General features: G+C 39.9%; 1 protein-coding gene across 7 annotated transcripts in view; it reads left to right on the top strand.

Moving 5' to 3' along the window:
- Positions 1-7477: 7477 nt before the first annotated feature.
- Positions 7478-13751, top strand: part of LOC146378549 (phosphatidylinositol-binding clathrin assembly protein-like) — a 47981-nt gene continuing 41707 nt past the window's right edge. For all 7 annotated transcript variants that reach the window (XM_084941378.1, XM_084941375.1, XM_084941377.1 and 4 more), the window contains exons 1-2: positions 7478-7572; positions 7757-7969. In XM_084941378.1, the coding sequence (XP_084797504.1) occupies positions 7840-7969 (130 nt within the window). In that variant the 5' untranslated portion in view covers positions 7478-7572; positions 7757-7839. The remainder of the gene's footprint in view (positions 7573-7756; positions 7970-13751) is intronic.

Genomic DNA, 13751 nt, shown 5'->3' with positions numbered 1-13751 from the left:
TCGTAAGCGAATCACTCAGGACTCACTAACCCCCTCCCTCCTGTGCTGAATCTCAGGACTCGCTCACCCCCTCCCTCCTGTGCTGAATCATAGAGCGAGCGAACGAATCACTCACTCACTCACACCCTCCCTCCTGGCTCACAGCTTCTTCTTCTTCTTGGTTGGCAACCAATGTTAAGGCGCATTACCGCCCCCTGGCTCACAGCTCAATGGACATTTAGATGAGAAAATATATATTTAACACATTTAAGGAAAATACTAATAAAATAAAAATACACAAAATAAATGTTTATTAAGCAATTTTGATAGGAAATTGCTTAATTTTAGAAATGTTTTTGCTCTTTTTTGCTCTATAAAATAGTTGTTGGTTTTTTTTAGAATCATTCATCTTAGCAGTGGGATTTACATGAAAAGAGAAACAAATTAAGTTTGAGTGAAAATGTAAATTTTTTTGCACTCTCTGGTCAACTGACTCAGTGAATCAAATGACTCAAAAAAACCCGATTCACTTTGGTGAGTGACTCATTAAAACTCGATTCAGTAAAAAGAATCAAATTTACCATCACTACTGTGTGGTAGTGATGGGAATTCCGGCTCTTTTTTTAGAGAACCGGCTCTTTCGGCTCGACTCACTAAAAAGAGTCGGCTCTTTCGGCTCCCAACCGGTTCCCAATCAGCTCTTCAGGTTGTTTTGTTGCTTTAATTAATTTATTATTAACAACAATATAAAATTATACACAAAAGGAATTAGTAATGTAAAAAAAAAAACCGTGGTTTTATTTATATATGTTTATATATAAATATATACGGTGGCCCCTAGAGACAAAGCACTTACAAACTCCAAAACACATGTCTAGCGTTAACTGAACTTCCAAAACAGTGCTATGTAGATCACTTAAATTACACAATTGAAAGCATATGTGTGTTGTTTGTGTATTTATACACAAGCACTCATATAGGGCTGTGCGATATGATCAAAATCTCATATCCCAATATAAAACATCTATCGTCCCGATAACGATATAAATCACAAAAAATTTAACATTTTCTGAAAATTCTGTGAATCTCAGGCAGCTCGACTTGCGTGAGTGTTTCCAGCTGAGCGTCGTGTACCTGGAGTTGAATGTTTTAACCGATGCATGAAACGATACATTTTTAGACATGAGTTGTAACGGCCGCCGTTTTCTTTGTATTTATTACACGGCGTGCTGTTCTAACGTTTGAGTCTAAGGTTTATTTTTTAGCACCTGACGGCTCTTTTTTGCTTCTCATCCGCAAGCACTCTGCATACTCTTTCACATTATTCAGTTTATTTTGAAAAGTCTCAACAGGATCTTGAGCTTTATTGTGAAAGGTCTATGTGGAAAATAAGTGGACAGGCAACGGTGTTACCGTTGTTGTTGCTAACGACAACACATAAAAACAGGCGCTTGTCCGTCCGTAGTGTGGTTATATTAAATATAAGAGAAAGAGAGAACTTTAAGAAATTAATATAGCCACTACAGTGACCATCAAAACCATGAAAAAATATTACCGTAAACAGTTTATTTTGCGACACCACGAAACAAACAATAGACATTTTTATATTGTCATCTGATATATATCGTTATATCGAACAGCCCTATATATATATGTAAATATAAATAATTTTAAAAAATGTTCATTTACCTGTTACTACCACACACCAAATCTGGTCATTGGTACTTCCTGGCTTGTGTAGCCACTAGGTAACAAAAGCTCAACACTGCCCCCTAGCATCCTGGAGCACTTCCATTGTGTTTTGTACGTGTTTTGGAGTTTGTACGTGTTTTGTCTGTAGGGGCCACCGTAAATATACTTTTATTTATTCACGCTCACAAAACCTTAAATGCATGTGCACCTGATACGTACCAATCACGTCCCATGCCCACCTGGGGTTTTAAGGCAAATGCTGCCCGCTTCACACAGATCATAAATATAAGCTACTTTCAAGTCCCCGTGTAAAAGTGGGACATCTGGCCGTCCACTTTATACCGGCATCTAAAAAAAAAGTCGTCAAATAAAATAAAGTCAAATAAAGTGGATCCATATATGCACAGAAATGTTTTTTTTTTTTAAAGAAAATGATTCATGAAGCTGAACTTTATAAATGTGGTATTTATTCATTTTACAAATAATGTGCTCAGTGCTTCTTATTCATGTGTGGATTGAAGAAAGCACCTGTGAGTCTAAAGTTACACAATGATTGTACACTTTTGTAAATCTTAGTTCACGCTTGTCAAACATATCATAAATATGCATTTGCAACACTTTTGCTGCAAATTTCACTACATAATTAAAAGAGGGGAAGAAAGGGAGCCTCTGAAACTGTTCACAGCTATGAAGCTGTGTAGAGATTTAGTATCTGTAAAATTGACTGGGACTGTTCAGCGAGGATGTGAAACAGAAAAGAGGAAATGCAGGATTTTCTTTATTTCATTTTTCTGTAGTTAAGTGCTTCATTTGAACACGCTCAATTTTCACATATACAGATGTTCATTTTTATGATGCGTAACCAAAACTCGTTTTTGAATTATTTGTCAAAGAGGTTTTTTTTTAAGTGTGTGTGTCTATTTATATCATAGATAGATAAATAACACTAAATAATTAGATATTATGATCATCCGGACCTTTGCTTCAATAATTGTTTTCTGACTCACCACTTTAAATTTGAGTTGAATAGCCCTGTTGTAGGCCTGTTGGAGAAGAGCAGAGCAGGCCACTGGTTTATTTTAGTAGTGTGTGACTACGCTATGAGATATCCTGATGCTTTCTCCTTAAAAGAGGTTAAGGCCCATTCTCCATTCCAGGTTTTTTTTGACACAATTGGCCGGAAGAGTTTGACATGTTCACGGGGCTTCATCGCACCATCACGAGGCTCCTCGTGATGGTGTGATGGCCCATTTCAAAATGAAGCTGGTGTGAAAAAACACCAACACACTGCTTCAGAAACAACTTGGTTCGTCTGAACAGAGTCACATGATCAGTGATGTACTGTTCTCTCTATGTATCTTGCTGCATTTTGTATAAGTTCATACTCAAGTTTAAATAAACAACAACACTAAAGCTATTCTGTTAAACCTGTATGTAAAAAATACACTGCACCCAAAATATTTCATAGTTCAGCAAAACTGATCAATCTAATAAACTTAAACCTGCTCCATCCTCCCTATTCTGGTATTTTAAAGAGTACTTAGCAGAAATATTAAGCAACCTAACTAATAGGGTTGCAAACTCCCAGCAAAAATAATAGGGAACCCCCCCACCCCCACCACCTCATGATGCTTAATCGATGTAATCAACTTTCATTTGATGCAGGGTGAAAAAAAAATGCACAGAAATAAATTATTTTTCTACAATAATTAAATAGATTCAACATCTTTCTTCAACAGAACTGCAGACTGCACAGATGGTACCTTCCCAAAGGAAAAAGTACTACAGCTTACTAGGGTATATTAGACTTAACAGTTACTATATACAGTAATGGACTTCTATATATTTTACATCAGATTAAAACTTTGGGTGTAAGATTCAGATAATTATTTATTAAACGCGAGACATTTTAAATGAGAATAAGAAAGAAAAGTATGTCTTTGTTCCCCCCTTTTCCCTGTTGATGCCCTATCGGCCCCCCTGGCTAAACTTTGCTAGATCCGCCCCTGCACAGTTACCAGCCGTCAGCTGCGTAGAAAAAGATCCTGGTGTAGAAAGTAATATTAAATAAATTCTAACAACAGCTTATCAAGCTTAAACCTGCTGCTGTTGCCGCTGGTTTCCTCTTTCTGGTGCAAAGTGGGCCAAAAACAAAGAAGAGAGACGGACTCCCGACAGAAAAGCCGATCAGCTGATCATTGATCAGTTTCATGATTGAAGCAGCAGCAGGAGAGGGAGGGAGAGAGGCAGTCGCTCCATATATCGGTTGTTAAGCTTAACGTGGGAATGCTTTACAAACATTCAGAGATGAACTTACACACTTGCTTTACTTCTCTCTGGGATCACTTCCTCGGAGATGAAATGCTGGTTTGGTAGCGAGGCTACACATACACACAGCCGCTCTATCACGTGATGCATACTGCTCCGACTGCTACGGTTATGAGCCGAGTTACGCCGTGTCGCAAGTTTTGTGAGGTGCTTTTGTGCTATTTAATGGATCGGATTACATTTTTTATTTCTCTCCGATATCCGATCCAGTAATTTAGGTCAGTATCAGATCGATACCGATACATAATATCGGATCGGTCCATCTCTAGTTCAAAGCACAATACCAGCCGAGAGCTGTCACGTGATATCAAACAGAAGCTGTAGGCAATCATGATGAAGCAGTTCATTTTAAGTTTTAAGCTGCTCTTCATATGTTTGGCCATCACTACTGCTGCAGGTGTGGGAAAGGACTCGCCCAGCATTTCCTAACTTTTAAAGTGCTGATGATGTCATGTCTGACATCACCAGGCTAAACCAAGAGCAGCGGTGTTTTTTTCTATAGAAATGTTTTCTTTTGCTTGTTTTCTGGATTATAAAGTGGTTTGTCAAGAATATTTCCGATGCAGAGCCGTTTAGCTGTTTAAATGAGCTAGTCAGAGGAGTAGTGAGTTTTATGTGATTCTCAGCTATTTGTGAGCTAGTTGGGCTGGCTAGTCTGATTGAAGGTGAATTGACTTCCCTATGTGTATTCAGTCACAGGCTGGTTCAGATGATGGAGGAGAGCTGAGCTGTGCTGACTAGTCCATGTCACTGTAAATAAATTGTTTATCTCTAGGAACCCAAAATATCTGCTTACCTGCTACCTTTGCTTGATGCTTGAGTCAGACTACTTTATAGTACTCAAAGGTGGTTCACTTTTTACACACTTCTCACTTCTTCTTACATACATTGCAGTGGTATCTTATGCTGTGAACCTGACCTATTCCAGAGCAGCTTAAGGTCCAGATTAGAGATCAGTAGGTATGAAATAATCACCTAATGACAAAGCGCCTTGAGGCGACTGTTGTTGTGATTTGACGCTATATAAATAAAATTGAATTGAATTGAAAATAAATTCTCCAGAAAATAACATCCCAATACCAGGACCTCTACAGCATCTAAAGTTTTTCATTCCGATGCTTCCCTGATAATAGTAACTATAGTCATAGATGCAACTTTCTATATATCTGAGTCTAAAGCACGACACCTATACTATACTTGCTGAGCTTATATTAAATTGGTATGTAAACTAAGCCTGTGGTTGAAATAGTTTTTTATGTTTAATCTTTACTTCCAAACACTTAAACAGTACGTATTCTGCAGCTGAGAGAATTAAAAACTCCAACAGTAGGGAACAGTTTGCTCAGAGTCTTGGTTTAAAATTGGTGTGCTACATCTTCACTGAATCTTTTATTCTCAGCATGTTTAAAGCCAATATAGATTCTCTGATGGGGGAAGTTTTACGTGTGCCGTATCTTACCAAAACCACTGAATGATGTTCAAACTGTGTATCACACTGTTACAGGAATGTGCATGTATTATTTGGTGATTTATAAAATGCATACATGTTGTTCTACTTCAGATTTATCTGCTGCTAAGTCTCTTTTACACAGCTGGAATTGCACAATTGACCAAACTAGCACACACCAAGAATACCTGTTCAATCAGGTAAATTAATTTCACTTTCATCTGCCAAGAAACTAAAGTAATTTCTATATCATTTAGGCTTTAAAGGATAAATTGATCCAGTTTAAAGTTGTAGACTCCAAAGTGCAGCAGTCACTTTAGAAATAAACACAGAAAGCGCACTCAGTGATAAAACAGATCACTGGAATTAAAGTGTTTACCACTCACTAAGTTAACAGGTTAACAGATTTCTGCAGCAATTCAATTCAATTCAGTTCAGTTTTATTTATACAGCGCCAAATCACAACAGCAGTCACCTCAAGGAGCTTTATATTGTACAGTAGATCGTACAATAATGCAGCATTCACATCGTGTCCTTTTTATAACAGTGCTGCATTTGCTTGTACATTTTTTGTTCTTTAAAGAGTTTTAATCACCAATTAAACATTCCTGGAACACAGCTGTAGGGATCATTTTCTGTGGAAGAAAAGACATATGACCAGTGAAATGTTCTTTGTAGGTTAGTTTGATGGTACTAACCCCACCCCTTTCATGTTCACATGAAAGGGGTGGGGTTAACATATTAACTAACACAGTGAGTTAATAACCACTTTAATTGCCAGTGTTGTGTAAGTGTATCCAGGTCATGGAAAGATACGTGTGCTCCACTCACACCGTGTATAGCAGAGGTGCGGTGCTGCTGACTTCAGTTGAGGATATAATCAGGCACTGACTGACGCGCCTTCTATAGATGAAATAGAGTCTAGGGATGAAGGGGACGGCTTGCCCGTCACTGGGGGCGAGGTCACTGAGGTAGTTAAACAATTCTTTGGTGGCCGACCCCGGTACTGATGAGGTTCGCCCTCAGTTCCTAAAGACTCTGGATATTGAAGGACTGTCTTGTTTGACATGCCTCTGCAACATTGCATGGAGATCTGGGACGGTGGCTCTGGACTGGCAGACTGGGGTGGTGGTTCCTGTTTTTAAGAAGGAGGACCGGAGGGTGTGCTCCAACTACTCCTCTGCCTCCCTGGAAAAAGGGAACACGGAAAGGAGCATTCGCATATTAGTCCAACCACGGATACGGGAGAAACAATGTGATCAAGTGTATATATTTGTTTGGTTATTTCCTATTTTCATTCATTATTGACACGTTTAATAAATTATTTAAAATTATTTATGACATATGACGTATTTAGTTGATTAATTTTGGCACAGTTGGCACTCCATATTTTTACGCTAAAATAAAAGTTTGAACTAAATCTTTATTTATGGTTTAAAAGGGCACTGTGTAACAATGTAGAAAAAAATATCCTATAGTTTGATATTTAGTGGTATTGCTCATTGTTGAGTATATTGTTCTGTTCGGTTTGTTTTTTTGTTATGTGCAAAATATTGTCAGAGTGTAATTTTGGTTGCCTACTTGTCTTATCACAGATAGGGGGCAGGTGTCAATAAGAATTATTATTCCTGCTCCTTTTCATGCATGGAAACAGTGTTACTTTAATCGAAAGGAAGGTTGTGTATAGGAAATGAATTACTCCTGTACCATGTGTGAAACAAAATAAATAAATAAATAAATAATAAATAAATGATGCACATTTTATTTCAATGGCAACTGAAGTGTTGGATTTCATATAATAGCTTCACTTGAATGGAAAAATCACTGGAGACCGAATCTGTGAAAGCCCGATGGTGGATGTCCATTTGCACTACTTTATTTCTTTTAGAGCTGTTGATCGCTTTGTAAAGACTAAATTAAAATAACACTGAAGACATAAAATGTTAGTGGTATTTCATCGTTGTGCTTTTATTTTTTTCCTGAAAATTAGGCTACACTTATTGTGAAAAACGTAACCGGAAGTAACTTCTACTTTCATTTAGTCCATCTGGCGACGACATGTGAGTTGACTTGAACAGGAAGAGGAAAAAACGGCTACAGACGTACCGGATCGAGTAAAAGGCAGGGTGCGTATCCCACCGTTATTAAGTGCCGGGATTTTATTTGTCGCTGCACATTCAGTTCGTGTTTTTAAGCTGTGTGAATAATTTCATCTGTAGTCGGTTGGATAGCTAGCTAGCCTGAGATCAATTTAACGGCTGCCGTCTTCTCATCACTTCTTCTCTGTCTGGTTGTTTCCTGTGTTGTCAGGTGGAACAGAACCTTTGAAGAATCTAAGCCAGTCTGCTGAGACGTTTTTAATAGCAAGTAGAGTTTGTTCGAGCCGACACAGAATGTCCGGACAGAGCATTACTGACAGGATCACGGCCGCTCAGCACAGCGTCACCGGCTCGGCGATTTCGAAAACTGTCTGCAAGGCAACCACTCATGAAATAATGGGGCCAAAGAAGAAACACTTGAACTGTAAGTTTCGTTTCCCTGTTTAGAAAAGTTGCGCATTTCCTTCCCGTTTTTTCGGTTAATACTGGATTTGAGTGCTGTGTCTGTGGGGCCTGCACATACTGGACCTGTCACGCTATAATCACAGGGCCATACGGTGGTTTTACGAGTTTCAGGGAACTTTCGAGAAAAGTAAACCCAACGTGTTTGATGTGAGCAGGGATCTGTACTGTACGCGTCATACAACTGTATTTACCAGCAGGATGTTATTGCCCACACTTTAACTCCACCTTCAAAGAACTCGCCGAGTAGCTTTAGAAAGTTTAACCCGCCGGTTCCACGTGAGGCTAAAAGGCTCAAATCTGTGTTATTCTTTTGAAATACATGATGGGACTTTGGGTCAACAAGCAACATCCAGAAAGGCTCTAATGTCACAGAGCTCGTTCTTTTACACAGACACACACAGGCTGGACTTTGATAACCACAGTCATAATCATTTACAGCTCTGTACAACATGCTGTGTAGCTGACTCTGCTCTTATTTCTGGAAGCAGCTTTGTGGTTATCGACTTTACAACTTTACCAAGAGTTGGTAAATGCAGATTACTTTCAGCACAGCTTACCTTGTGCATTGTGCACAATAAGCCTACTGAAAGCTGCTTTCTGGGTTCTGTTGGTGGTGTTTTAAGTTACTGAAAGGAACTTTTTTATTTTCTAAACAATTATCTTTACTATGTATCATGGCAGAATGATCTGCATCAAAAAGTACATTTTAAACTAGGGCTGCCACAAACGATTATTTTGATAGTCAACTAGTCACCGATTATTTTTGCGATTAGTCTGCAAGGCTACATGTATGTTTCACGTCCAATGGACCATGCATCCATTGGACGTAAAACGTACAGCTTCTTGCACCAGCATGTGTCTGCTCTCATATAACTATCATTAGCTTACAGCTTGAAGTGTTTAAGGTATGTGCTAACTAAAATTAAGACAAGATGATTGTTTATTACACTTAATGAAATTTGCAGATTGTCTCGGTGGAGTTTAATAAACTCAGCCGGCTGCTCCTTGCTGTCTAAAATATAACAGGACCAGTGTTCCCTCTAAGCTGCGCACTGCTGACTCGGTCTCTGCGCACAAAAAAAAATCTAACCTGAATTGAAATGAAAATAAATCCGTTACCAATTCTGTTCTGCAGTGTTAGTCAGTGAGTGACTGGCTGCTCCCGTATGGGATCAGAGCGATGCCACCTTATCTCATAGTCCAGCCAATGATGCGATTCACATTCGTATATACGCAGCTAATCAGCGTGGTTGACAGGCTATGACAGAAACGGTAAAAATGGCGTTTTATAAGGAAAATGCTCGAAAGCCTGTGAGCAAAAACAAACCCCCTTCCTCAGCCTTTCCTATTGGTGGAAAAATGATATGGCAACATGGCATTTAGTTGTTTAGGAAGGGGGAAGTTTTAGGAGTGACGGCGGTGTTTTCAGAGATTTGCGACGTTTAGCGCAAATCTTGTGTAGTTAGTGTGTAGTTAGTGTGTAGTGTAGTCAATAGTTTTGTTGTGTGTCAGAACAATGAGGCGACTGCTGAGTGTTACAGCTGTTACAGCAGTGATGCATCTGCTGCTGTCAGGCCTGCAGGTATCAGGCTGTTGTTCTCCTTCATCTCATAGTGGACAGAAATTATTTTTTGGAGTGGCACAAATAATTTGTGTGGCATCAGATTTGATGCAGAACAGCTGATTGTTCTGTAAATACTTTTTTGAAGAAGTAACTATATAATAACTATATAAGTAATTGCCCAACATTGGTCATTATTTACTGTATTTTGCAGACAGAGTTACAGACTCTCTCCCAGACCACAGACTCATAATACAAGTCAGAGCTTTATAAAAAAAAAAAGTATTTTTTTCAAAATTGGAGTTGAAGTTATTTTTCCTTCCAATAGTGTGAACATGCTGCACAGGTCAATGACTAGATTTTTTTTAAAATTTTCATTGTAAGTGGGCTAAAGCAGGTAATTAAAAGTAGTCTAACATAAATGCTGTAATGTGATTATTTTAATAAACATGTAACTTGGATGGATTGGATGCTGGCGTGACCACAGTGCACACGTCTGCTGTTGCTCACAGTGGTCAAAGGGGACGCTCGGAGTTTGTGTGTTCGCTCGGACACATGAAACATTAGAGGGAACATTGAACTGGACACTGGAGTAAACTCTCGACCATCTCACACTTCTGTTTAATCAGTTTTCTGTTTGACGTTTATTCAGCTGTGTGAAAACCCCGGAGGAACCCTCCCGATGGATTAATAAAGTTTTATTTTATCTAATCTAATCTAATAACTTTAATCTCAGCCAAACCGATTTACTCAGGAACAAATAAAACACTGAAAAAGCCAAACAATAACATTTTTAAGTTATCTAAGTGACTGATATATCATGTTTAACCTGAGTAGCCAAAGACCGCGGGGGTTTGAAACGATGTGCCGGGAGTTCGCTGTTCTCGCCGGCTCTAGTGACCCTTGAACCCCCGGCTAGCTGTCGAGCAGTACTTTTGCAAATATGTGGTGTCTGAGCAGATATTTGAGGTTTACACAGCTACATTCTCGCCTGAAAATATGTTAAAAGTTTATTTTGTGACCCAGAAAGATTAATAAGAGGAATATTAAAACTTAGTAGCGCCGCCATTGCTGGAAACTGGAATTTGCAGCGCCGCGCTATGAATTCTGGGATATGGTGAGCCACGAAGGACACACCCGACCCATCCTTCAAATCTGGGGAAATTAAGGATGCATTTGTCGGCCGCATTTGTCGGAGTCTTCGAATTTGGACAGTCTTCATCGTGCCGCTGTGATGTAATCGGCCTACAAATGCGGCCTCCGAATTTGGACACAGCTACGATACCGGAGTTGCTTCTTCTTCTTCGGGGTTTAACGGCAGCTGGCATCCTTGTACATGCAGTGCTGCCATCTTCTGTTTCAGTCCGTTATTACACTCTTAAATCCTACTACTTATTCCTGGTCTTTTGTGATCTTACAAAGCTTCAAACGACGTGTCGACTATTAAATCAGTCGTCGACGGTTTTGATAGTCGACGTGATCGTGACTAGTCGACTAATGCAGCCCTATTTTAAACTAGAGGGACAAAATCATTCATGCCATAAAACAGTTACCAATGTTGGAAGTATGCTGGTGTCAGTTAGTTCTGATCAAAATTTGATCTTTTCCGTTAATTTTTCCCCCTCTCAGAGCTAGCTTGTTAATTTTCGTTTGTGTTGTTATTTATAAATTGAACAAACCGTACTAAGCACACGAGTTTTAGTCTACAAACTGTAAATATGTTCTAACTACACCTGCTTTGCCAGCTGGTTATCACAGTTTAATGTACAGCGGGGTGTTGTATTGGACATGTCACCAGTTCTAACGATGCATGAAATTCTCACTAGATGTCTGTAGCAACCAATCCAGTCCACACATTCAAAGAAATCACACCACACATGTCCACAAATGAAGTTGTGTGTAATATGGCCTGTATATGCACGCTCACCACGCAACACGGCATCGCTGAAGAAACACAGCTTTGAGACATGTTTAAAGTTTGCTGAACAACATTTAAAAAGGAGAGTGCGGTCTGGTCGGATGAGACCAGTATTGAACTCTTTGTTGATTCACCTGCTAACATCACTGCTAACACTATGCATGGATCACTTTGAATAGCACAGTCAAGCTGGGTCTGTACTTCTTGGGATAACAGTTGTGTTTGTGGCAGACGTGGGAATTTGCTTAACCTTTTCTTTAAGTTGTTGTCCTTCTTTTCCATCTAAAAGTGTTTCTGCCTCGGTTATCATGCACTCTCATCATTTCCCAGTCAGTGAAAGGCTTTTAGTGTTTCTCTAAAATCGACTGTACTTGCAGTGAACACTCGTACGCTCGCTGTTGTGCCGTAAGAGACTGTGCTAGCTCGCTTACACTGTCCCCTCAGTCAGACCCAGGCCGATGGCTTTGGTGGTTCTTATGTTTGGTTTCATAATGTCTCTTTAAATTTCCACTCTTTAGAAGTCCAGCTGATTCAGAACATATAAGGCAAACTGATCGGATGGAGGTAAAATAAAAGCATACGCTTCTGTCCATTCATTTTTAAATGTTTGATTTTCATAGTCTGCGACAGACTGGCGACCTGTCCAGGGTGAACCCCGCCTCTCTCTATGACAGCTGGGATAGGCTCCAGCACCCCCGCGACCCTGAAAAGGATAAGCGGAAGCGGATGGATGGATGATTTTCATAGTCCACTTTACGTATTTTTGACAAAGCCATCTTCTTTTACTCACTCATCCTTGCACTGTTAGCAAACGCGAGCTCCCAAGCTAGTACCTTAGTTAACAGTGTTGAAGGACCTGCATAGCTTGTTCTTCTTTGTTGGTTTTTTTTCGCCGGTTGGTGGTGCATCACTGCCAACAGCTGGCTTGGCGTGTGGACCAGCATGTCGCTGACCTGCCTGTCATGCCTGGTCAAACGTCAGCCACGACAGCCCGCAGGAATAAAATATCTAACTACATAGTAAATGAGAAAATGCTTTGCAGTGTGGACAAATCCCTCTTTGGGTCCGGATTTGGAGTCTGAGGTTCGGGACCCCTGCTATACATTATATTATTAATAAATTTGTATATTAGTGGGAAACTGATTTGTTGCTTCAAGCTTTGGTGTGCTAATGTTGTCATAACTTTTGTTCTAGCAGATGCTATTGCTAATTGATGGTGGTCCCTGGGATGTATGGGGTCCACTTTGATTTACCTTCTGTTTTTATGTCTGAATTGTCGAATTTTAGTGTCTAATGTTGTTTGTCATTGATTAGAGTTTAGCAAATTAGAGACTCGAGGGACTTAAAAATGGCTGAAGGGAGGATTTGTTCTAAGATGACATTTATTGAATTATGATATTAAATCTGTCATTTCATATGATAATCGATCATTTCTTTTGCAGTGTCGCAAAACACGCTTTTTACTCATTGCCTTAGAAAGTTGAGGGTCCTGCAGTATCTCAGCTGTTCCTACGACTGCGCAGAGATGTTGTTCCTGGGATCTGCTGGAGCCACTCGCCTAGCTTGGTAGTCACTGCACTGAGTGCCTCCGATTACTCACTGTTACCTTCACCCTCCACATCTTCTCCAGCTCTTCTCTGAGGCCTTGGACTGTTCGGCCTTCGGTCAGCCATTCCAGGTGTCTCTCTTCAACTAGCAGCTGGTTCATTTGTGCTGCCAGACACTCATGGAGTGCATTCAGCTCCTTCAGCCAGTTCTTCGACCTTGTTGATCTGGGTGGGACAGGAATCGAACTTGCAACTCCCACAAGTCTTATAGTCTTACCATTATGCTATCCAGTTGCCGAATCACCTAGCCCTGAAGAAGGATGGTGCTGGAGCGTCGGGCCCATACCCGGCCGTCGCCGGCAATAAGAGCGATGAGTATTGGTATTCTTAAAATCACAATTCAGAGGAGCTGCTGATATAGTCCAGTTGATGGAGTAGTCTGATATGGATGAGAACTAATCTAAGTATGATTGACTTCAGAAGAGAGGTTTGTGAGGAAAAGTTAGGCTTATATTCTGACAATGTATATTTTATTGTCTGCATTTTCAGTTTGAATCCCTTTAATATCTACATTTATTTATTTATTGTTTGCTTGTCCTGTCCGGCACTGTAGCAATCAGAATTATTGTCTGAAGACCCCCCCCCCCCAAAAAAAAAAAAAAGCAAAAAGAACACAGCAGACCGAGCCCCGGCCCAGAGAGATCCGAGGGAAGGG

This window comes from Perissodus microlepis, chromosome 10 (genome assembly GCF_051167445.1).
Source record: "Perissodus microlepis isolate ML-2025 ecotype Zambia chromosome 10, ASM5116744v1, whole genome shotgun sequence".
NCBI lineage: Eukaryota > Metazoa > Chordata > Actinopteri > Cichliformes > Cichlidae > Perissodus > Perissodus microlepis.
The sequence above is the reverse complement of the archived record's forward strand: the minus strand, read 5'-3'. Positions and strand labels throughout refer to the sequence as shown.